The sequence below is a fragment of the Pan troglodytes genome, chromosome 3 (genome assembly GCF_028858775.2).
Source record: "Pan troglodytes isolate AG18354 chromosome 3, NHGRI_mPanTro3-v2.0_pri, whole genome shotgun sequence".
Lineage (NCBI taxonomy): Eukaryota > Metazoa > Chordata > Mammalia > Primates > Hominidae > Pan > Pan troglodytes.
The window spans coordinates 149,657,438-149,682,943 of NC_072401.2; the positions used below are offsets into that span (position 1 = coordinate 149,657,438).

Below are 25,506 nucleotides of genomic sequence, written 5' to 3' on the forward strand. Positions count from 1 at the left end.
CCTGAAGCCAGCTCTCTGCCTCAGACTCTGGGGTGAGCTGTGGGGAAACATCAGTCTCTTGGGATGTTGAGTGAAACTCCTTGCACGGCTTGTTTATTTGTGGAAGTGTGTTTATAACACACCTGTTGGGGGGGCGTCTGTTTACCTTATATAAACCAAAAAACTTTCAGAGGCGTTAAATATTTAGATGGGATTGAGCAATATTCTGTCTGGAAATCTTATGAGCAAACCTTGAAGCTAAGCTATCATTTGAAATGTTTCACAAAATGACCTGGTTGGAATCCTTAATATATTGAGAACTTACACAATTGACAACAGTAATCATTTTCTGTAGAGAAATGGGGAAATGACAGTTTATTGAAAAAAAAAAGCCTTTTTTGTATTCTCTGTCACTTAAGGATGTGGTCATCAGTAAATCTCCCTACATTCTCAACTTTTTCTCTAAATATTCCTCTCTTGATTTTATTTGGCTGTTTCTTAATAAACACTCTTACAACTCAGAGTTTCTCTCTGTGTCACCTTCAGTATTGAGAACACCTGATCTAGGTGGCGTCTTTGCTCTTCAAAATTTTAGCTTTTAGCTAATTTTTTATCAGAAACACAAGCACTTATGAAAAGCAGGTCACTCATTCTGTATCATCTGCTATACCTCAGTGATGTTGTAATTTGCTCATTTCTTGGCCATTCATCTCATTCCTTGATGTCAGTTTTTTATTATAATAAAGAGAAAATGCTGGATATATAAAACAACATATTGTTGAAAAAAGTCCCAGTTTTGTGTGTGTGTGTGTGTGTGTGTGTGTGTGTGTGTGTGTTTCATTCATTTATTTGTTTGTTTGAGAGGGAGTCTCGCCCTGTCACCCAGGCTGGAGTGCAGCGGCCCAATCAATCTCGGCTCACTGCAAGCTCCGCCTCCCGGGTTCATGCCATCCTCCTGCCTGTAGTCCCAGTTCATGCCATCCTCCTGCCTGTAGTCCCAGTTCATGCCATCCTCCTGCCTGTAGTCCCACCTGCCACCATGCCCAGCTAATTTTTTTGTATTTTTTGATAGAGACGGCGATTCACCGTGTTAGTCAGGATGGTCTCGATCTCCTGACCTCGTGATCTGCCTGCCTTGGCCTCCCAAAGTGTTGGGATTACAGGCGTGAGCCACCGCGCCCGGCCACATATATGTATTTTAGGAAACATAATCAAATGTTAACTGCCTCTGCATTATAACATCATAAATATTTTGGTCATCTTTTAAGTATTTAATTTTAGTAAAAAAGCAAAACTTTATAATCAGAAAAAGGTAAAAGGTATTTAAAAGCGAAAATCAATTTTTCCCCATCTGATAATACCTATTGTATTGTAAAAGTGGCTAGACTTTTTTTTTTTTGAGAAATTGAGTCTTCATTTTCTATAATCTAGAGTAATAAATGGAAATCAAGAAAGCAGCAAGATGGCTTTTAGGAAATGGGTTTTCCAGAAGAAATTTGGAAATTACCTCAAATTTAAAGAATATTTTAAGAAACTAATTTTGCACTTTTGTGATTTCTGTCTCCCGAAGAATGTGGGGAAGAAGAGACTAGAATAGAATTCTTCCTGGAAGGAAATACAGTGTGCAAAATTTTAGGATTTGTAAAGAGTCCCTAGAAGATAACAAGAATGGGTAGGAAGTATTTAAGAATATGGGCAAAATATTTTTGTCGCAATGTTCTAAGGAAAGTAGAATACCAAAACTACAGACTGTGTGTGTGTGTGTGTGTGTGTGTGTTTGAGATGGAGTCTCGCTCTGTTGCCCAGGCTGGAGTGCCGTGGCCCAGTCTCGGCTCACTGTAAGCCCCGCCTCCTGGGTTCACGCCATTCTCCTGCCTCAGCCTCCCGAGTAGCTGGGACTACAGGTGCCCGCCACCGTGCCCGGCTAATTTTTGTATTTTTAGTAGAGACGGGGTTTCACCGTGTTAGCCAGGATGGTCTCGATCTCCTGACCTTGTGATGCGCCCACCTCGGCCTCCCAAAGTGTTGGGATTACAGGCGTGAGCCACCACGTCCGGCCGTGTGTGTGTTTTTAAAAGAGATTAGAAATGGCCACATCAAAATATAACAGCAGTTACTTGAGGGGTGGGCTTGTGGTTAGCTTTAGTCTTACTTATCCCTTTTGTTTTTGCCCCCCAAATAGGACTATTCGTGTCCGTCTCTCTATTTTACAATGATACGGATTAGTTTCTATAATCAGAAAAAAGTTTTTTAAAGATGTTTTCTCTTTCAATCAGATTTAAAATACTAAAATAATAAGGCTTAATTTAAAGCTAGTTTATTTGGAGATGTATAATTACTAAAGGATGTAAAGAAAACAAGGCAGCAGTGATCTTTTATTGGAAAGATAGCATTAGACAGTGTCCTACCGTATAGATTATTGTGAGGATTAAAGAACCATGTAAATGCTCAAATGTTACCTATTGTAACATTTGGGGTCTAACATTATTGTAATTAGAAGATGCCTTCATATGTACTTGGAACTTATAATTGGAAATTGCAAGGTTTTAGCCATTCTGTTGATTTTATGCAAAGTTTTCAATTCATAATTTACCTAAAAATGGTACATTTAAAAAATAGTGGCTGGGGATGGTGGCTCACGCCTATAATCCCAGCACTTTGGGACATTGAGGCGGGAGGATCACTTGAGCCCCAGAGTTCAGGACCAGCCTGGGCAACATAGTGAGACCCTGTCTCCACAAAAAATAGAGAAAAATTAGCTGGAGGTGGTGGCACATGTGAGTAGTCCCTGTACTCGGGAGGCTGAGGTGGGAGGATCATTTGAGCCTGGGAGGTCGAGGCTGCAGTGAACTGTGATTGTGCCACTTTACTCCAGCCTGAGCAACAGAGTGAGACTCGGTCAAAAAAAAAAAAAAAAAAAAAAGCCTTCCATTCCCAGTGCAGAAAATAAACCTCTGAGGAAGTTGGGTGGTGAGGGAGAGGGGGACCTCATGGAGGCGTCTGCGGCAGGGATGGTGGAGTGGTGATGAGACAGAGGTGGCTGCTGGGGCATTTGGGAGATTGCTTATGCTGAGCAGAGATGTTAAGTGAGCACGTAAGCAGACATGTTGAGAATGAGAACCAGGCTTCTTACTGTCTGGGAAAAAATTCACAAATTTGGAAGGAGAGAGGCTGGAAAGAAACCTGAAGAACTGAAGTAGAATTAGATTTCTTGGTAGGAAGTCATGGGTTTTCAAATATATAGGTAGATAAAGAAGTAGTGATTGTGTGTTTATATAAACACGTGTGCTCTGTGTATACAGTTGACCCTTGAACTGCGTTGGGGTTAGCACCCCTGCGCTATTGGATGTCTGCGTGTAACTTTTGACTTCCCCCAAATTTGACTACTAATCGCCTACTGTTGATCAGAAGCCTCACCCATAACAGAAATAGCTGATTACCACACATTTTGTGTATTCTATGTATGATATACTGTGTTCTTACAATGAAGTAAGCTAGAGAAAAGAAAATGTTATTACAAAAATCATCAGGAAGAGAAAATATACTTTTCATTAAGTGGAAGTGGATCATCATGAAGGCCTTCATGTGTGTCTTCATAATGAGTAGGCTGAGGAGGAAGAGTTGCTGTCACAGGAGTTGTAGATGGGGAGGAAAATCCGTGTATAAGTAGATCCACAAAGTTCAAGCCTGTGTTAAGGCTCAACTGTATGTACATCTATTTCCTAAGGCTGTCTGCTGAGAAGTCCTTAGCTGTGAGCACACTGTGCCCAGATCTTGTCGCAGGAGTTGTAGATGGGGAGGAAAATCCATGTGTAAGTAGATCCACAAAGTTCAAGCCTGTGTTAAGGCTCAACTGTGTGTACATCTGCTTCCTAAGGCTGTCTGCTGAGAAGTCCTTAGCTGTGAGCACACTGTGCCCAGATCTTGTCGCAGGAGTTGTAGATGGGGAGGAAAATCCATGTGTAAGTAGATCCACAAAGTTCAAGCCTGTGTTAAGGCTCAACTGTGTGTACATCTGCTTCCTAAGGCTGTCTGCTGAGAAGTCCTTAGCTGTGAGCACACTGTGCCCAGATCTTGTCGCAGGAGTTGTAGATGGGGAGGAAAATCCATGTGTAAGTAGATCCACAAAGTTCAAGCCTGTGTTAAGGCTCAACTGTGTGTACATCTGCTTCCTAAGGCTGTCTGCTGAGAAGTCCTTAGCTGTGAGCACACTGTGCCCAGATCTTGGTTTCCAAATACTAAATACTCTCCACTAAAAAGAACAAGAGCTCCTTTCCAGGACTGGGGCAGGGAAAGTATAAGATGAGCCTAGGGTACCTTATTGGACCAGAAGGTAAGGAACTGGTTGAAGAATCAAGGGGACCAGTCAAAAGACAGAAGCCAGTTCGAAGGGACCTCCTGCTGCTCAAATCTAGGGCAATTTAAGCATGAACATAAATAATAGGATTATTGGCTTAAATAGAAGTGTGTGTACATGTTCACACCTGTGATAGCATCCATACATGTATGGCATGCACATATATGCATATGTGTATATATATTATACACACGGGGGGAAATGAGGGTTGATGAGGGTTGGAAGGAATCTCAGCAAAATGACCAAGGAGGGGAATAAAGTCAGGGTGAAATTATTACAAAGATGGGGATAAGGGTGGGGGATGGTGGCTCATGCTTATAATCCCAACAGTGTGGGAGGCTAAAGCGGGTAGATTGCTTGAGCCCAGGAGTTGGAGACCAGCCTGGGCCCCATAGTGAGACCCCTGTCTCTACAAAAAAACAAAAAACAAAACACACACACACACACACACACACACACACACTCTCTCTCTCTCTCTCTCTCTCTCTCTCTCTCTCTCAGCCTGGCATGGTGGTGTGCGCCTGTAGTCCCAGTTCCTCTGGAGGCTGAGGTGAGAGGATGACTTGAGTTCAGGAGGTTGAGGCTGTGATGAGGTATTATCATGCCACTGTACTCCAGCCTGGGAGACAGAGTGAGACCCTGTCTTTAAAAAAAAAAAAAAACGGAGATAAGAAAACTTGGAGAAATGGAAGGAGAGAGGGAACCTAGCCGTCAACAACTGAGTTCTACTTTCTTTGCAGGCTTACACTTTCTTACAGGACATAAGCTGATATTTCTCGCAGCTCTTAGTTTGTGTTTTAAAAACAAACCTCTGCAGACAGGTTTTCCCTTTTACAATCTACATTTATCAGACTCTCCATCCCTTTACAAAAAAGATGTGCCATTCTAACATTTTGCCATGCTTAGGACCCTTGGCAGCAGCCCCTTTTATTGTAGGGAGGAAAGAGGAGAAATTTCAATAATAATTTTCTGTCTCAGTTCCTCCACAGTTTCACATCAGCAGTTTTTCGGTGTTAATACAATTATTTTTGAGCCTGGATGAAAGAAGTGTCCAGGAACACGGTGGTGCTGACTCGTCACAATTGCCTTGCTAATTCTGTCACTTCACCTTGTATATATGTTTTCAGTGTAGCCGTTTGACAGATATTGGCACACCAAGTGTCCTGGGTTTCAGAAATGTGATTTATCTCTTCAGATATCAAAGACATTATTTGCGTAGGTGAGATTTTTTTTCCCCCCTTCTGTCTTCAGGGAAAAAATGTCATTTTCAAGTGCAATTGCCATGACCTGGAAAAACTGACACTTGTATTTATTAGTTTGCAAAGAAGAATTAAACTTTTTCAGATTCTGAGTATTTACAGACTGCTAATGTAACAGTAACAAAACAGATTGAGTCAGATTGGTTGTTGCAAAGGAAATTCTTCTCAGGTAGCTATATTAAAACCTAACTTATGTTTTAAACCTAAAATTTAGTAATAGTGTGAGACCTGAAGGCAGGAATTTTTATGTTGAATAATAAAATTATTAATGGTGTTAGAAAGCCTCCAAAGTAACCTGTAGTAACCTTGGCTTATACTCCTCTGGTAGCTATTTTACTGCTATTTTTTTTTCTTTGCACATGAATCTCAGGAGGCACACTGGAAAGAATGGGGGTATTTTGAGAAATTTATAAAAAAGTTATTTAGAGTTAAAAAATATAATTACATTTATGCAGAGACTTTAAAATGTTCATGAGAGAACTCATATGAGAACTTAACATTTATGTGTGTTTTTTAATCCATTTCAGACACGGAATCGATTTGAAGGAACAAGGTCAGAAGTGGAAGAGCTCATGAACAAAATCAGACAGAATCCCAAGGACCACAAACGAGCAAGTCAGTTTACAGCCGAAGGCTACCTGTATGTCCAGGAAAAAAGTAAGAGGCCCTCCAGCAGTGGCTGCGTGGCTGCTTAAAAATGCAAATTATTGAGAACTCTGCTATTCTTGCCATTACTGTGACATTTTGGGCAATTATTCCTACCTCTTTCTCTCCCTGCTCCTATCACCTAATGGGTGTATATTTCATGTTTAGGAGAAACACATTCCAGCCCTGGAGAGAGGGGGTACTGTGAGGTTAGGAGTGGCTGTGAGCACCCTGTTCTTCAGACACCCCACTAGCTTCTGTTTTACACTGTGTGCACCCCAGGAACATGCTTGTAAGAGAGTCAGAATTTGGTGTAAGGCTGAAAATGAGCCAGAGTTACGAGGGTATGATGTTTTTTCTCCTTCCCCCTCACCTCTACCCTCATCACCAATGCACACAGGCACACACATTCATTCATACATACGTATACGTCCTCTCCCTCCCATAACCCTGCCTCTCCGTCATCTTAAGGTCAAGAGGGACATATTAGTATTTTTCTTCTTCCTTCATACCATTTTTGTTCCCACCAATCTGAGAGAGCTGGTTCTTACTAAAATCATCAGGAAGATTGCAGATGGTGATAAAAGATATTCCTATGTGGCATCCTAACTTGTAGGCTTTTTAGTCTTTGTTGCTGTCTTAGCAAATATGCAGTGCATAGATTGTTCTCATTTTGAAAATTAAAAGACCTGTATTTCTTTCAGACTTTGAACATTTGGTCTTATTTTAACAGCTAAGTTCTTAACGTTTACTACTTCAACTGTACAACCCAATTGCTAGTTAGCAGAAGGGATGAGAATGTGAAATGTGTCTCTTTACTATTTCCCTCCCTCTCCCACCCTTAACTGTGATTAGGGTGTTTTACAGTTTTCACTTCATTTAAGTGTGGCTGATTTACAGGACTTTCAATCTGACCTAAAAATTTAGTGGTAGACATGACTCAGGGAACGGTTACAGGGTATCTGTGCTTTGAATAGAAGTTAATGTTCTATGCAGGCAGCAGGATGGTTGTGCCTTTTCCATTTGCCCTTATTTAATCTGGAATCTCGCAGCCTTCACCTTTTGTGAGCAGTTGTATGATATGGCAGAAGTCTCCATTTTTCTCATACAGTATCTTCTTAATCTCAGTTTTTAAAATTGAATTTGAAAGAAGTAAATTAAAACTCAAGATAGGGCTGGGCGCGGTGGCTCACGCTTGTAATCCCAGCACTCTGGGACGCCGAGGTGGGCGGATCACGAGGTCAGGAGATCGAGACCATCCTGGCTAATACAGTGAAACCCGGTCTCTACTAAAAAATACAAAAAATTAGCCGGGCTTAGTGGCGGGCGCCTGTAGTCCTAGCTACTCGGGAGGCTCAGGCAGGAGAATGGCGTGAACCTGGGAAGCGGAGCTTGCAGTGAGCCAAGATCGCGCCACTGCACTCCAGCCTGGGTGACAAAGCGAGACTCTGTCTCAAAAAAAGAAAAAAAAAAACCTCGATAGTCTTGAGAATGTTAGAATTATTTGTATTATATGCCCAACTGAAAATATGTGAAATGCCCACAGGAAACTTTAATTTTTAGATTCATCACTATTGCCTTTGAGAGAAATTGGACTGAAACAACATAACAGTAGTGGTAAAATTCTTTCCTCATTTACTGTATACCCAGCACTGTGCTAAACTCGTATACAACTTGTCTCATTTATCCATAAAACAGCCCTATGAAGTATAAGGTACTATTACTATTCCCCATTTATAAATGAAGATGGAGGCACTGAGAGGTAAATAATGTTCCCTAGGTCATACAACTACTAAATGCTGGAGTTGTCATTCTGAACCTGGAGTCTGTGTTGGTAATGTCTCCCGTAAATTGCTTGGTGCTTGAACAGGCGTGAAAGAGCATCATTAGTGTGTATGCCCAGAGCTGGTTGAATAGGCCCTGTTGGTTGTCAGAAGGGAATGGTGGCTTAAGTAGTGGAAAGACCTTGATATTTGGGGCCAGAGATTCTGATTTAAGGTTCGGCTTTGTCATTTTCCAGGCATTTGGGCTAAGCTTAAATTTTTTTTAGATTAAATAGACAGTATCATCCTCTCTGGGCAGTTATTTTTTTCTTAGAGTTAAATAAAATATCTGTGCAATATTTTTTGTGAACCATAGAACACAGTACAAATGCTGGTTCTTTAAAACACAAAGCAATGTTTCCCAAATTCAGGTCTTTGGACTGATGATGGTCTGAGATAAAATTGATAGTGGTCTGGTAACCCCTTTCATCTATTACCCCTATCCCAAATAATGTAATTAGCTTTTCCTAAAGCTAGCTAAAAGCATTCCTTTTACATGAGTTATTTTTCCCCTCCTGGGCTTTTTTGATTTTTAGGTGTAGAAACTTTGTTTGTTTGTTTGTACATGAAATTACGGTGATAACAGATGTTAATTGCTTTTTTAAAAATGTCTTGACTCAGTAAAGTAAGAAATTGTCAACTTCTGCTGGGCCTAACCTTTAATTTGTTATGGTTGGACTTTTATTGGCATGTGAAGTTCCAGATGCTAGAGGTCCCTCTGACATACAGCATTGTCCTGTGAGCCCTGATGGTGGTACTGCTGACTTAGTAAGAGTGGAAAAGGGGTTCAGAGAGTGTTCTGGGGCATACTTGTACAGTCACTCCTATTGAGTCTTAGATTTCTTATTCTTCATACTTTTTTTTTTTTTTTGGCTGAGATTACAGGCATGAGCCACGAGGCCCAGCCATTCTCTTGGTTCTTAAGATTTTTTAGACCTTACTGATTACAGTAATGTTAAGCCAGACAATACCAATGTTATTTTATTTTATTTTTTGACAGTGTTGCTCTGTCACCCAGGCTGGAGTGCAGTGGCACGATCTCATCTCACTGCAACTTCCACCTCCTGGGTTCAAGCCATTCTCCTGCCGCAACCTCCCCAGTAGCTGGGATTCCAGGCACACACCACCACGCCCAGCTAATTTTTTTTTTTTTTTTTTTTGAGACAGAGTCTCTGTCACCCAGGCTGGAGTGCAGTGGCGCGATCTCAGCTCACTGCAACCTCCGCCTCCTGGGTTCAGCCTATTCACCTGCCTCAGCCTCCCGACTAGCGGGGACTACAGGCGCGTGCCACCACACCTGGCTAAATTTTTTGTATTTTAGTGGAGACAGGGTTTCACAACGTTGGCCAGGATGGTCTCCATCTCCTGACTTCGTGATCCACCCGCCTTGGCCTCCCAAAGTGCTAGGATTACAGGCGTGAGCCACTGCGCCTGGCCCATACTTCATTTTTAAAGGCTAGCTTTCAATCATCAGTAAGAGCAGCTGCTTACCAGGATGCTGTTCATGGACTTAAAGCACTAGGTGGATTTTTAGACTAGATGCTTCTTAGCACTATGATTCTACAATTCTATCATTTTGAGAGGCCAGAATTAAATCCCAAACCATCTCATATATGGGATGGAACTTTTGAAACCCTTGTGAGCTCTTAATACCTAGAAACAAACAAAAAATAGAGCTTCCAATTAAGAGATTTTCAGATAGGACGTAACTGTTGATTTTTCTAGCAAACTATTTAAACAGTATGTCTTTAAATCACTTCTGTCTTGCTAAATCTTAGAGTTTTGTTTCAAAGTATCTCTTATTTTCCCTCTTTCTCTTTTTTTTTTTTTTTGGTCGGAGTCTCGCTCTGTTGCCCAGGCTGGAGTGCAGTGGCGCGATCTCGGCTCACTGCAAGCTCTGCCTCCTGGGTTCACGCCATTCTCCTGCCTCAGCCTCCCGAGTAGCTAAGACTATAGGCGCCTGCCACTATGCCTGGCTGATTTTTTTAGTAGAGATGGAGTTTCACCGTGTTAGCCAGGATGGTCTCGATCTCCTGACCTCGTGATCCACCCGTCTCGGCCTCCCAAAGTGCTGGGATTACAGGCGTGAGCCACTGCGCCCGGCCTCCCCTCTTCTTCTTAGAACTAGCAGTATTGCTGATTTGTTTCATTGATTCAGCTGTATTCGTTGCTGCGTTTTAGACGTTTCCTCTTTAGTAATGTGTTTATAGCTCTGCATATCTGCTTATTTATGAGGGAAAATATAAAGGGCTGTTTTTTTGTTGAAGGGCCTGCTCCGTTTGGTTCCAGTTGGGTCAAACACTATTGCATGTATCGAAAAGCAGCAAAGAAGTTCAACATGATCCCATTTGAGCACAGATCTGGAGGGAAACTTGTAAGTATTTGATTCAACATAGAATAGATTATAATCTGTCAGAGGTAGTGTTTGAGGGTGTCATTTTAATGGTTTATATTTTAATGGTTTATATTCATGGATGGTAAATAAATTGTTAGTATTAAAATCTTTGTTTTGTTTTTGAGTGAAATGGGCCAGAAGACAGAACAATATATATGTTTTCTGAATTACATGCATGGGTTTTAAACCACTAGATTTTTTTTTTTTTTAAAGTTCTGGGATACATGTGCACAACGTGCAGGTTTGTTACATAGGTATACATGTGTCATGGTGATTTGCTGCACCCATCAACCCATCATCTACATTAGATATTTCTCCTAATGCTGTCCCTCCCCTAGCCCCCAGCCCCCTCACAGACCCCAGTGTGTGATGTTCCCCTCCCTGTGTCCATGTGTTCTCATTGTCAGCTCCCACTTAAGAGTGAGTATATGTGGTTTTAACCACTAGATATTTTTTAGGTGAACAATAGAATCCTTTTTATGCCACTGTTTGGAAGATAAAGGTAACACTGACAGCAAGCTTTCATGACTCAGTGGTTCCTCAGCATTTATACAATGGAACTGACTTGCTGTTCATAGCCTGAAAACAAAGAAGAGTGATCTACGATAAATTTTACTGTTGTTCCGTTCATCTTACAAAGTTCTTACATAGGTATTCGCCATTTAGTTAACTGTTCCCCCGAAACTAAAACAGCAAAGCGTGATAGTAAGAAAAGAGCAAGAAGACCTCACAGAGTTGGCTGTGTAGGAAAGGTGATCTTTATGTGTATTTTAAATGGAATCTGCAGCTTATTACAATAATTAATGGCCTAGAGACAAAGCTTCCCACCAATGTTGAACATAATTGATAACACATTTTAAGAAAGCAGCTTAATTCATTGCTTACTGGGTGAATGGGTATGGTTTTGCTTAGGTGAATAAAAAAAGAAAAACCTATGTTCACTTCTATTTACTTGTACTATGCCTTTCCCTGAAAAATATTTAAAGCAGCTTTTAATAAAAACACATTTATATAATAATGAAACAGACATGGAAAATTAGTCATGGTGAGGAGAAGGAAGTGAGGAGATGGCTCTTGAAGCATCAGGTTTGAGACTGAGTTTCCTGTCAGAGCCAGTTCAAGTCCTAAGATATTTCTGCTTAGTGATATCTTTCTGTTTTAGCCTTCAAATAATAATGATAAAATATGTTATGGAATATAACTGTGAGATTTTGAATATTTGTGTATCTTAATGTTTGTTACTTAGAGATCTTCACGTTCTGGAAAATGTTAAAATGTTCAATAAGTGTGTACTCACACTTTATATAGTTGTTCTTTTACTGAGCACTTGTATTTCTGCATTGCAAATTAAGTAAAGATAAATTCAGGGTGATTCACATAGGGAAGAGAGAAATTGCATAGATTAAATGGTTCTAGCTTTAGATTATGAAAATATTTAATCTAGGGTTATTGGTGTACTTTTAGGCTGACCTGTATGGAATTGCAATTTTTATAGGCCAAAAATAGTCACATATTTTTTGTGACATGTGGTAAGAAATACATTTTTACACTAAAAAAAGAGTACAATAAGAGACTAACAGTATTCCAGTATCTTAAAACTGTACTGTTAATCTACCTTTGAAAATTAACATTTGGCCAGGGACACTGGCTCACGCCTGTAATCCCAGCACTTTGGGAGGCCGAGGTGGGCAGATCACTTGAGGTCAGGAGTTCGAGACTGGCCTGGCCAACATGGTGAAATCCTGTCTCTACTAAAAATACAAAAATTAGCCAGTCATGGTGATGCACACCTGTAATCCCAGCTATTTGGGTGGCTGAGTCACAGAGTTGCTTGAACCCAGGATTCGGAGTTTGCAGTGAGCTGAGATTGCACCACTGCACTCCAGCCTGGGCAACAGAGCAAGACTGTCAAAAAAAAAAAATAACATTGGTATTGTCTGGCATAACATTACCATAATCAGTAAGGTCTAGAAAATCTTAAGAATCAAGAGAATGGCTGGGCGCGGTGGCTCACGCCTGTAATCCCAGCACTTTGGGAGGCCGAGGCGGGTGGATCATCTGAGGTCAGGAGATTGACACCAGCCTGGCCGAGGCGGGTGGATCATCTGAGGTCAGGAGATTGACACCAGCCTGGCCAACATGGTGAAACCCTGTTTCTACTGAAAATACAAAAATCAGACAGGTGTGGTGGTGCATGCCTGTAATCCCAGCTACTCTGGAGGCTGAGGCAGGAGAATCACTTGAACCTGGGAGATGGAGGTTGCAGTGAGCCAAGATCCTGCCACTGCACTCCAGCCTGGGTGAAAGAGCGAGACTCCCTTCTCAAAAGAATCAGGAGAATGACAAAAATATTAATATTTTAGATTCTAAATAGCATTTAAATAAGCCAGTTTGAAAGAGGATAGGGTAAAGAGAAGGACTTAAGATCTTGAACCTTGCTCCCCTGCTCTCCAGTATAGAATGGCTGAGTGTGTATATACTTATCCTGTAGGTTTTGAGAATGTTCAAAATGATTATTTGCAGGGGGACGGAGAGGTGTTCTTTTTGAAAGAATGTACCAAGAGGCATACTGACTCCATTGACAGAAGGTTTTGTTTTGACATAGAAGCTGCTGATCGGTAAGTTATTGGAATTATTGGACATGGTGAAAGAGTCGTTTTAAAAAAATGATTTAAAAAAATAGAGGTTAGTTGCAACTGTGATTTCTGTGGCCTGGGAGAATGTTATCTTGCTATATTTCCAGGCTGTGTGTTTATTATAAGCTGTTTAGTCTTGATCACCGGATTTAGCTATGGGGTGATAGTTTCATCTTGATTTAGTTAGGAGTCATTCTAACCAGGGTTGTCACTTAAAAAATAACCTTGGAGGCCAGGTGCAGTGGCTCACACCTGTAATCCCAGCACTTTGGGAGGCCGAGGTGGGCAGATTATGAGGTCAGGAGTTCAAGACCATCCAGGCCAAAATGGTGAAACTCTGTCTCTACTAAAAATACAAAAAAATTAGCCAGGCGTGGTGGCATACACCTGTAGTCCCAGCTACATGGGAGGCTGAGGCAGGAGAACCATTTGAACCCAGGAGGCGGAGGCTGCAGTGAGCCAAGATGGTGCCACTGCACTCCAGCCTGGGCGACAGAGTGAGACTCCGTTTCAAAAAAAAAAAAAATTGCCTTGGAGCTTTTCATTGTTGATCCAAGCCTAATTTGTAGCATGAAGAGAACAATGGCGAGAGGAACTGGGTGACAAAGCTAAAAAGGGGTGATAGGTAGCTAGCTACTAATACAGAACAACATTCATTTGTGTGTGGGGGGGTTTTCAGTGTCTACATCCCGTACGTGATGGAGGGTCTTAGGCAAACTCCTTCTGTTTATTCAAAGATGAATTCTTTTTTTTCCTTATTGCATGACTTCCAGTTATTTAGTTGTAAAAGAATCTTTGCCAGAGAGGAAGAAGTAGAAGAGAAAATTTTGTTCATCAGTATGACTACTTGTCTGGCATTAATTTCTATGTCCTCCAGTAGCATTAAGGAAAATCCTAGTGTTCATAGAATATTTGCTTTTTAATGGCTGACAGTACAGTGATTCCTTGCCAGCCCTGGTTTTGGCAGTGATAGTTTTTAGGTAAGGCTGTTCTATGTTTGTATAATAAAAGCTTATGAGATTTGTTAAAGCAAAAGTTCAGGTCAGAACCCAGGAATACAAAAGTAATTAATGCTGCTTCCTCTCTTAGATGATATAGTTGAGTCTCTGGGGGTAGTGCAGAGAGGAAGGATTAGTGGTTCACTTTGTAATAAATGAATTGAAGACCATTTATTGTACATAAAACCAGGCCCTTAAGCACCATGATAAGTTTGGCACTACTGTGAAAAGGACAAGTGGTTAAATAAGCGTTTTGCCAAGATAGGAAAAATATGAACGAGAATGTCAGTGAAAAAGAGGTTGGGTCTTGCTATGTTGCCCAAGCTGGTCTCAAAACTCCTGGACTCAAGCAATCCTCCCACCTTGGCCTCCCAAAGTCATAGGACTACAGGTGTGAGCCACCATGCCTGGCCTAAATTTCAAGCCAGTAAGAACTCTTCCAAACTTTAAGAAGGGAATTAGTCAGTGTAACACAAGTCGAGCATACATCTGTGCGCACACACCCATGGGTGGCATTGGATTCCTTTCTGAGTGCCACTGTTCTAAATGCTTCTGTGTTTTATCTCAGCTAATTCCTTGCCATAGCTCTCTCAGGTAGTTGTTACTGTTTCCATTTTATGATGAGAAACTGAGGCACAGAGCATTTGAGCAATTTCCCCAAGGTCACGTAGCTAGTGGGTAGTTGAAGAGCTGAGATTTGAGCCCCTGCATTCTCCGCCTAGAGCCCCACATCTTACCTTTTTCTTTTTTCTTTCTTTTTTTTTTTGAGACGAGTCTCACTTTTTTTGCCCAGGCTGGAGTGCAGTGGTGCAATCTCGGCTCACTGCAACCTCTGCCTCCCAGGCTCAAGTGATTCTTCTGCCTCAGCCTCCTGAGTAGCTGGGATTATAGGGGCACACTACCAGACCCGGCTAATTTTTGTATTTTCAGTACAGACAGGGTTTCGCTATGTTGGCCAGGCTGGTCTTGAACTCCTGACCTCAAGGGATCCACCTGCCTCGGCCTCCCAAAGTGCTGGGATTACAGGCAAGAGCCACTGTGCCTAGCTTGAGCCCTACCTCTTAACCACTGTGCCATAAGTCTCTGCAGATTACCATATAATCAGAATGTTTTCTAAATAATTGACAAAGATGAGCTAGCAGTCTACTAGATAATATGTTAAGTGAGGTGAATCTGATTAGTTGTGAAAGCAGGGTACTTCTATAATGCAATTTAATCATTTTATTCATCCAGAGTCTCTGGTTTTCTCTGAGACCTTGATCATCCCCAATTTTCTTTTCTTTTTTTGTCAGCCATGATCCTCGCTATGATTGGAACCACTCTCCACCCCTCAAAGACATTGATGAGGGATTCCTATGGAGGTGCTTACACATACGAAGGATAATACCTGTAGGGAGACTCTTGGAACAGGGGACGACTTTAGGTCAGGGATCTATTCTAGTGGTTTTCAAGTACTTTATAGGGAGACCCTCTTTTCAAATGAAATTTCATGTTAATGTGTATATAAAGCAAAAAAAGTGGGTTCCCTTATTAAAGAGGCATAGGGGCCTGGATTCCTCCCCACCTTTTAGCTTCCGTCTTTTTTCTTGCAGAAGTCTCTAATTTACTTCCATTGAGGCTCACAGCTCCTTTCTGGGAGCTCTTGGCAGGGGGACCTAATCTAGTTTAGGTGGCTAAATAAAGGCACACAGAGGATCTGACATCTAAATTCATAAACTAAAGGGTTATCTGGAGTCAGCTGGGATTGAGAGTCATGTGCCAGGTAGAGTGAGTGTCACTTGTGGAGGCCTGGAGACAGGAGAGAGCATGATGTATTTGAGACACCTAGAGTCACTAGTGCAAGAGCCAGAGAGAGTGGGAGAAGAGGCTTGAGATGGGGCAACGGCCTGAACTTGAAGTTTTTGAACTTAATCCATTAAATAGTTTTAAGCAGGGCAGTGAGTGACAATTATATTTGTATTTCTCAAAGCTCACTCTGGCAGAGTAAGAAAGATTTGGAGGTAGCAAGAGGGGACAAGAGGAAGTAGTTTAAGGACAGGGTGAGAGGGCCAGGATTGGTGTGGTGGTAGTGGGGGTGGAGCAAAGTGGGGTAGATTTCTGGGGATAAACTGGATGTTGCAGTAGAGGGTGAAGGAGTGGGGAAGGTTTCTGGCTTGAGTAGCTAGATGGTACCATTTACTAAGGTGGGAAACAAAGTGGGGGCATAAGGATGGGGGAAGACAGTGAAATTAGTTTGGGTCATTGTATTAGTTCATTTTCATACTGCTATGAAGAAATACCCAAGACTGGGTAATTCATAAAGAAAAAGAGGTTTAATGGACTCACAGTTCCATATGGTTGGGGAGGCCTCATAATCATGGCAGAAGGTGAAAGAGGAGCAAAGGCACATCTTACATGGCAGCAGGCAAGAGAACATGTGCAGGGAACTGCCCTTTATAAAAACCATCAGATCTTGTGAGACTTATTCACTGTCATGAGAATAGCATGGGAAAAACCCATTCCCATGATTCAGTTACCTCCCACCAGGTCCCTCCCACAACATATGGGGATTATGGGAGCTACAATTCAAGTTGAGACTTGGGTGGGGACACAGCCAAACCATATCAGTCATGTTGAGTTAGATTGCTGTGGGTCATTATGAAGAGAAACCTGGGAAGAAATTGGGTACAGAGCTTGGCGGCTATGGCAGCATTTGATTTGTTATTCACGTTTGACCTCCTGAAACTCTCTATCCTTTTACTTCCATGACAGTTAACCATTCTGGTTCTCCCTCAGATCTCTTGGTCCTCTCCAGTTCAGCTGTTGCTCCTTTAAATGTTGCCATTTCCTATCGTTGTTTTTCTGTATCCATCCATTCTCATGGTTTCACACTTGAAAGTATATCTCTCTGTAATATGTAGTTTTCTTACCCTTTTCTGTGTGTTGAACTGCTTCTAGAATGTTTAGCTCCCTAATCCTAAAATCCGAGATCTATAATGCTTCCAAATGCAAAAATTTTTTAGCACTGGCATAATGCCACAAGTGGAGAATTCCATACCTGATCTCATGTGATGGGTTGTAGTCAGAACTTCATTTCATGCACAAAATTATTAAAAATGTTGTACAAAGTTACCTACAGGCTACAGGTATAAGGGGTATATGAAACGTACATGAATTTCTTGTTGAGATTTGGTTTCCATTCCCAAGATATCTCATTTCATATGTGCAAATATTCTAAAATCCAAAAAAAAATGAAATCCAGAACCCTTCTCATTGCAAGCATTTTGGATAAAGGATACTCAACCGGTGCATTGCCAATTCTGCTCTTTTTACAAGTCTTGGTAATTTCAGTATGGCTTCAGATGATGCTTTCAGCACTTGGCATCTTGACTTGTTAAGTTCCTCTCCTTCAGTGACCTTGTTCTTTACCGTACCTCAGCCGTTCTCTCCGGTGTTCATTCCTTACACCTTGTCATTGCAAGGAACTGCAGTCCTCCGCAATCCTGATTGCAAGACTTTCTCTTTCTACCACCTTCTTTCCTAATAAGTACCCTTAGATTCCCCAGTTAAGCCCTACAGTCTGTTGTTCGTCGTGCACTCACTTTCTTCCTTAACTAGTTGAAATTTCATAGTCACTCATCACAGTCCCTTTTTAATACCCTTCACTCCACTGCTTCTTTCCTTCTTTATTTTGCTTGTTTGCACAATCCCAACTTAAGATTCAGTTCTGCCTTCTCTCTTTCTAGAGAAGCAATTTCTACTGTATTCATGGGATCACTTCAAATACATGACCACTGTCCTCCAATAGGCGGCCATTCATGGTAGCCACTGATCATACTGTGTTTTCTTTTTCTTTTTTTTTTCTTTGAGATAGAGTCTCGCTCTGTCACCCAGGCCGGAGGGCAGTGGCACCATCTCTGCTCACCGCAACCTCCGCCTCCCGGGTTCAAGCAATTCTTATGCCTTATCCTCCTGAGTAGCTGGGACTACAAGTGTGTGCCACTATACCTGACTAATTTTTGTATTTTTAGTAGACGGAGTTTCAGTTTCACCTTGAACTCCTGAACTCAAGAGATCCACCTGCCTCGGCCTCCCAAAGTGCTGGGATTACAGGCGTGAGTCACCCTGCCCGGCCCATGCTGTGTTTCCTTAGTTGCTGTATACTCCCAGTTGAATATTTTATATTTTCCTCTCTCTCTTAAGCTCTGACACTGCCTTCCTTTCCTGATGACTTTGTGTCCTATTTTGTTGTGAAAATAGAAGCTGTAACAAGAGCTCTTTCCCGCTCTAGACACCCACCTCCACCCTCAGTGCCCAGACACCCTGCCTTTCCTCCCTGCCTGTGGGAGCTGCCTGTGTTCCTGATGGAGGCCAACTCTTCTGTTCAGGTGTTTCCATTTCCTCTTCCCATCTTCTCTCCACTGCTCCAGGATATTACTCAAGCAACTCTACTTTTTCTTTCTTATTAACATTAGTTTTGGCTCCCGGCAGCAAGTGAAATGCTCTTATTTCATTCATCTTAAAAAAACAAAAGCCACTACAGCCACCATCACCAATGAAACCACCCTTCCCTTTCATTTACTGCCCATTTTTTAACTCCTATAAACATAACAATTCTTCAAAAAGCTATTGTATTTATGGTCTCAAATTTCTTTCCTGGCCAGGTGCGGTGGCTCACGCCTGTAATCCCAGCACTTTGGAAGGCCGAGGTGGGTGGATCACCTGAGGTCAGGAGTGCAAGAGCAGCCTGACTGATATGGTTAAACCCCATCTCTACTAAAAATACAAAAATTAGCCGGGTGTGGTGGCGGGCGCTTGTAGTCCCAGCTACTCAGGAGGCTGAGACAGGAGAATTGCTTGAACCTGGGAGGCGGAGGTTACAGTGAGCTGAGATGGCACCACCGCACTCCAGCCTGGGCGACAGAGCGAGACTCCATCTCAAAAAAAAAAAAAATTTTTTTTTTTTTCCTATTTCTTCCCTCTTCTCTTTTGAGCTGTCTTTGCCCTTTCTCTCCACTGCAGTTTTTGTTGAAGTCATCAGTGGTCTCCCTGTTGGCTGTGCCTGGTGGTCGATTCCCAGTGCTCCTGGTCTTTTCCTCGCAGCATCCCTGACATTGCCCATCATTCTCTCCTCCATCATACACTTGCTTCAAGGACATCACACTCCCTCTCACATCACTGGCTTCTTCACTTTTTGTACTTCTTTGCCAGTTCTTCATTTCCCAGACCCCTGGATGTTGGAGTTCAGCCCTTAGATGTTTTCGCTCTTCACTCACACTTTTTTATGACCTTGTCCAGTCTTATGACTTTATGTGCCATCCGTATGTTGGTAACTTGCAAATTTATTATCTCTACCTGGATCTTGTCCCTGACCTCCAGCTTCTTATATCCAGCTGCCTACTCAGTATTGCTTCTGGGGTGTCTAAAAGGCATTTCAAACAGTGTCGATGTGGTGAATGGTGATTGTTTTTTGAAAGTTTTCCAATAAGTCTTGGGAGTGGGAGTGGGGGTAGTTACATTCCTCTAACATGTTATATAGGTAAATGAATTCATTCCTACCATATAAATACTAATATGTAAATCTTTATTTTTTCTTAAAAGTTATACATGCTTATTTTAAGTCCAAAATTTTCTAAAGCTCCTTGGTTAACTTGGAAAATAATTTTTTTGTTGTGTTCATATCCTTTAGTCTAAAAGATCAAGCTGCTTTTTAAAAACAATTACAGACCACCCGCCCTTTAATGGTTTATTTCCTCATTTCTAAACAGAGAAACATCTATTCTGGTTTGCTGTTACCAGTAGATACTGTTTGGGGTTCCTCAATTTCCTGCCATTCACCACCGTCTGTGTCTTACAGTTAGTCTCATGTGGAGCAAAATCTGCTGGCAGAAGGTGAATGTACTTTGAGATCTGTGATTTTGGGGCTTCGAAAGCATTATTTAGTGAAAAGTGTGAATGAGATAGGCTCTTCTCTTGTCTACTCTCCTGATTCCTAGGTAGAATCAGGAATCAGGGAATTATAAGAAATTTGTTCCTTGTCTATTAGATTATGAATTCCATGAGGGTAGGAACACTGTCTTAGTGTTACTTGGTATCACAATACCACATGTAATGCTTTATACATGGCGGACATTTAACAGATTTGTACTGGATTAAACGAAATTGAATTGTTGCTCAGAAGTGACTGAACTGTGATTAGATTCAATCAAGCAACTGTCAGTCAACTATCCTTTTCTTCTGCACCACACTGCTATACTGTGAGCTCTAGTGTCTTCATTCTGCTTCAAGAAAAATAAACCTAACTTGTTGTGGAGTTTGTAGGTATTATAAATGGATTTCTGATGCAGTTTGTACAAGGTTCGTATTGGGTACCTTCTTTTTTTTTGAGATGTTTTGCTCCTGTCACCCAGTGTGCAGTGCAATGGCACGATCTCGGTTCACTGCAACCTCTGCCTCCCAGGTTTGAGTGATTGTTCTGCCTCAGCCTCCCAGGTAGCTGGGATTACAGGCACACACCGCCATGCCTGGCTAATTTTTGTATTTTTGTTAGAGATGGGGTTTCACCATATTGGCCAGGCTGGTCTTGAACTCCTGACCTCAGGTGATCTGCCTGCCTCTGCCTCCCAAAGTGCTGGGATTACAGGCATGAACCACCACACCTGGCCCTCATATTGGGTACCTTCTTATAGCAATTTCTGAGTTGATTGTATATGTCTAATGTAAACATACTTTGTCTTCTTTACAAGTATCTGGTTTTGCTATTTTTTTTTATTTCCTGTGTTGGGAGGGCAGCTGGGTAGCATTTTGAAGTAGGTGATATTTAATAAACTGCACAGTGGAGGCTGGGCTTGCATTTGATCTGTGTAGATATAAATCAAGAGCTTTTACTTATTTGTGGTGTTATTTTAGATCAGATTTGGTTGCATGTAACAGAAAAAGTCAAAACAAAATGGCTTAAACGGGGTTAAAGTTTATTTTTTTCTCTTGTTTGGGAAGCCCAGAGTTTGCCAGATCACAGCTGATATAATCCTGCTCTCTCGAGCATGGTTTAGTTTTATCAGTCACCCGAGGCACGAGACAGCATATAGCACTGTTCCATTTATCACATAGCACTGTCTGTGGTTGTAGGGACATTTTCCAGTGGTTGCATAGACTACTTTTGCTCACAGACCATTGGCTGGAATGGAGTTATGTGGTTATACCTAGTTGCAAGGGAGGCTTCTAAATCCTAAGGTTGGGAAATTGCTGTCTTTTGTTTTCAGAGGTCCATGTGTTGTTTTAGTACTTTACTATTACTGAGAACCAATGGGAGAATGGCTAATGGAGGGTGGGGCGGAGCCCAGCTAGCCATTACTACTTTGATTATCAATGGTTAGATGGATGTGTGCTTCATTTTTTTCTCCCTCAATTTACCAAAGGGTTACTTTGAATTTTTCTTAGCTAAGAGACAGCATTTAAGACCACAGATTTGAAAATAATGTCTGATAAGGGACTTGTTTCTAGAATATATAAAGAACCATTGTAACTCAATAATATATAGACAAATAACAATGAAATGGTCAAAAGACCTGAATTTAGACATTTCTCCAAAGAAAATATACAAGTGGTTGGCTGGGTGCAGTGGCCCATGCCTATAATCCCAGCACTTTGGGAGGCCGAGGTGGGCGGATCACCTGAGGTCAGGAGTTCGAAACTAGCCTGGCCAACATGGTGAAACCCCATCTCTACTAAAAATGCAAAAATTAACTGGGTGTGGTGGTGGGTGCCTATAATCCCAGCTACTCGGGAGGCTGAGGCAGGAGAATCACTTGAACCCGGGAGACGGAGGTTGCAGTGAGCTGAGATCACGCCATTGGACTCCAGCCTGGGCAACAGAGCGAGACTCCATCACAAAAAAAACAACAAAAAAAACACAAGTGGCCAATAAACACATGAAAAAATGCTTAATATTGTTAGCTGTTAGGGAAATGCAGATCAAAACCCAATGAGATACCACTTTATATCTACTAGGATGGCTATAAATAAAAAGTCAGATAATAACAAGTACTGGCAAGAATGTAGAGAAATTGAAAATCCTCATACACTGAGAGTGAGAATTTAAATGGAATGCTGCTTTGGAAAACAGTTTGTCAGTTCTTCAGAAAACGAAACATAACATTGCCCTCTGACCCAGAAATTGTGCTCCTAGCTATACATTCAAGAGAAATGAAAGCATATGTTTACACAGAAACTTGTGAATGAGTGTTCATAGAAGCATTATTTATAATAGCCAAAAAGTAGAAACAACCTAAATGTCTGTTAAGAGATGAATGGATAAATAAAAGGTGGTATAGCCATATGATGAAAAATGAATACATGCTACTGTATGAATGACACTTGAGAACATAATGCTAAGTGAAAGAAGCCAGTCATAAAAGGCCATGTATATATGATTCCATTTATATGAAATGTGCAGGACAGACACATCTATATAGATAGAGAGTAAATGAGTGATTTTCTAGGTCTAGAGGTTTGGAAAGAAATGGGGAGTGATGGCTAATGGGTACAGGTTTTCTTTTTACTCCCTAGGGTGATAAAAATGTTCTAAAATTGATTTTGGTGATGGTTATGCAATTCTGTGGATATGTTACAAGCTGTTGAACTGTACATTGTCAGTGGGTAAGTTTTATGGTGTGACTTACATCTCAATAGAGCTATTTTAAACAATGGAACACAGCTGCAAATGAATATCTACCATAGCTAAAAGAAGGGTCTTAAATCACTATAAACTATCACTACATGACGTCAGCCACATTTCAGAGACCATGGGCTATGAAATGATTAGGTCTCTCATTTTTTTAGGTTGGAGACATTGTATTTTGTATGGATGTTTTCTCCATGGCAAGTTGTAGTCTGTCAGGAGGTGTAGCTTTCTTCCCTGAAGGGTGGAATATCACCCTTCCCCCGCCCCAACAATTGTGTTATATAACATGCTGTTAGCTTCACTGGCATGCTTGCCACATGCCACTTTGTGCTGTGACCCCCCCACACATTTGCTTGATAAATAATTACCCGTTCTGTGAAAGTTCTCCCACACATCACATTCAGGCACTGCTTAAAGAAAATGCTTCCCGTTTTGCTCTCATTAATCTGACATTTCGAATATTATATTTGATTTCATTTTGCCTGGTTCCCATATCACTCTTGAAAGGATGGCAAGATGCTTCTGACTTGTAGAATTCACTTATTTATATTTTTATGTTGAGGAAGAGAGGAGGAAATCACCTATGTATCTGAAGCATTGGGCGTTTTACAGTGATTTTATACCAGCAACTTTATTTAGTATCTGTTTGCATGATGCTGTACCGTTTCTCAATTTAAAAGAGTGAGTTAAGAGCATGTTGCTTTCAGAAGCCCATGCAATTTGACTGAATATAAGAATGTTTGTATAACACATTAACTGTACTAATATTTGTAAGCATTTTATAGAGCCTCACATCCAGGCACCTAGACAATTGTTGACTGTTTTTGGCACTGAGGATACAGCAATAAACTAGAAATTAAAAGACTTGAAATTGAGGGAACTCACAGACCAGGAGGATTTAGAAGCAAGTAACAGTTCAGAGGTCTAAGGTGCTGTGGGAGTTGAGCAGCATGGGGGAGTGTGGGGTTGGCTGGAAGAGCTTACTAAAGAAAGTGATTTTTAAAATTGACTCTTGAAGATGAGGTAACCAGTTTGGAGACTCAGAGGAGGGGGGGCCCAAGGCAAAAAGGAATCACAGGAAGTATGGAGAACACATGTTGAGATAATCCTTTAAATCAGAGGTTCTCAACTGTGGGCGATGTTGCTCCTAGGGGACACTGGGCAATATCTGGAGACACTGATGTAATGTATTTTAACTGTGTGTTTGGGGGCTGGGGGTTAGAAGAGGGCAGGGAGTTGCTACAGACATCTAGAGGGTAGAGGGCAGCTGTGCTGCTGAACACCCTCCAGGGCACAGGGCAGGCTTCTGCAACAAAACATCATCTGCTCCAAAATGTCAGGAGTGCCACTGTTGAGAAGTCCTGATTTAATGCATGTGATAAGATAGAGACCCCTACAAATACTTGTGGAATTGAATGGAAGTAAACTTTTTTTTTTTTGAGACGGAGTCTTGCCCTGTCCCCCAGGCTGGAGCGCAATGGCGTGATCTTGGCTCACTGCAACCTCTGCCTCCTGGGTTCTAGCGATTCTCCTGCCTCAGCCTCCTGAGTAGCTGGGATTACAGGTGTGAGCCACCATGCCCAGCTGATTTTTGTATTTTTAATAGAGATGGGTTTCACCTTGTTGGTCAGGCTGGTCTTAAACTCCTGACCTCAGGTGATCCACCTGCCTCAGCCTCCCAAAGTGCTGGGATTACAGATGTGAGCCACTGCGCCTGGCAGGAAGTAAACTTTTTAAATGTAAATTTTTTTTATGTAAGTGGAATTATACCTTTTTATTGAAATATATATATTTCAATATATATATTATTATTCTCTCTCTATATAATACTATTTAATATATATAGAAATACATATTTCAATAAAAAGGTATAATAAGAATATATATATTTCAGTAAATATATATCACATGTATTTCACATATTTCATATGTATTTCATATATATTTATATAATCTATATATAGAACTATATATATATATTTCAATAAAAAGTAACCATAGCTTAATTTGGTTATAGTATAAGCAATGAAGTAAAGCCAGATGGAAAGGGCTTTGTGTCTTGACTCTGCCATGTGATTTGTTCAGTGATGATCAGTTACTCGGGAACTACCAAGATACCAGTGTAGAAAGAAGAGCAAAGTAAGTTATTTTAACAGAATTTTAGTGGAACTGATAGAACATGGAGTGGGTAGAATTAGAAACAGCATTTCTAGTATATAGGTCTCTGTATTTTTCATAGAATGTAAGAATTTTCCCTAAAGATGATACTGTTGATGGTGATGTATTGAAAGACACATTTTATATGGGCTGTGATATTTAAATGGAAATCTGAATTGACATTAATATGGATTTATTTTTAAATTGTATGCTGAAGGATACTGGAGCATGGGCCATAGAAAAATTTTTAGCTTTTCTGAAAATAAAGCCAGAATAAAAAGTTTTCTACAAGAGTTTTTGTGGAGATATGTTTTTATTAATCTTGCATAAATACTTTGGTGTGGGAATTGCTGGGGTATGGTATATGTATGTTTGACTTCTCAGGCAATTAAGGTTACAAAGTAATTTTACCCTCCCATCAGCAGTGTATGAGAGTTCTATTTGCTCCACTTCCTTACTAACCTTTGGTTATGTTACTCTTTTTCATTTTAGCCAATTTTGACTAGAGATGTTGAGCACTTCTTCCTGTGCTTATTGGCCATTTATGTTTCTTCTGTCATGAAGTGTCTATTAAAATCTCCTGCCCATTTAAAAA

General features: G+C 41.1%; 1 protein-coding gene across 13 annotated transcripts in view; it reads left to right on the top strand.

Moving 5' to 3' along the window:
• Positions 1-25,506, top strand: part of ARHGAP10 (Rho GTPase activating protein 10) — a 340,838-nt gene that overhangs the window by 137,493 nt on the left and 177,839 nt on the right. For 12 of the 13 annotated variants that reach the window (XM_063809062.1, XM_054683876.2, XM_063809064.1 and 9 more), the window contains 3 exons: positions 6,123-6,252; positions 10,331-10,437; positions 12,982-13,076. In XM_063809062.1, the coding sequence (XP_063665132.1) occupies positions 6,123-6,252; positions 10,331-10,437; positions 12,982-13,076 (332 nt within the window). The remainder of the gene's footprint in view (positions 1-6,122; positions 6,253-10,330; positions 10,438-12,981; positions 13,077-25,506) is intronic. The other variant, XM_016951054.3, reaches the window with a different exon arrangement.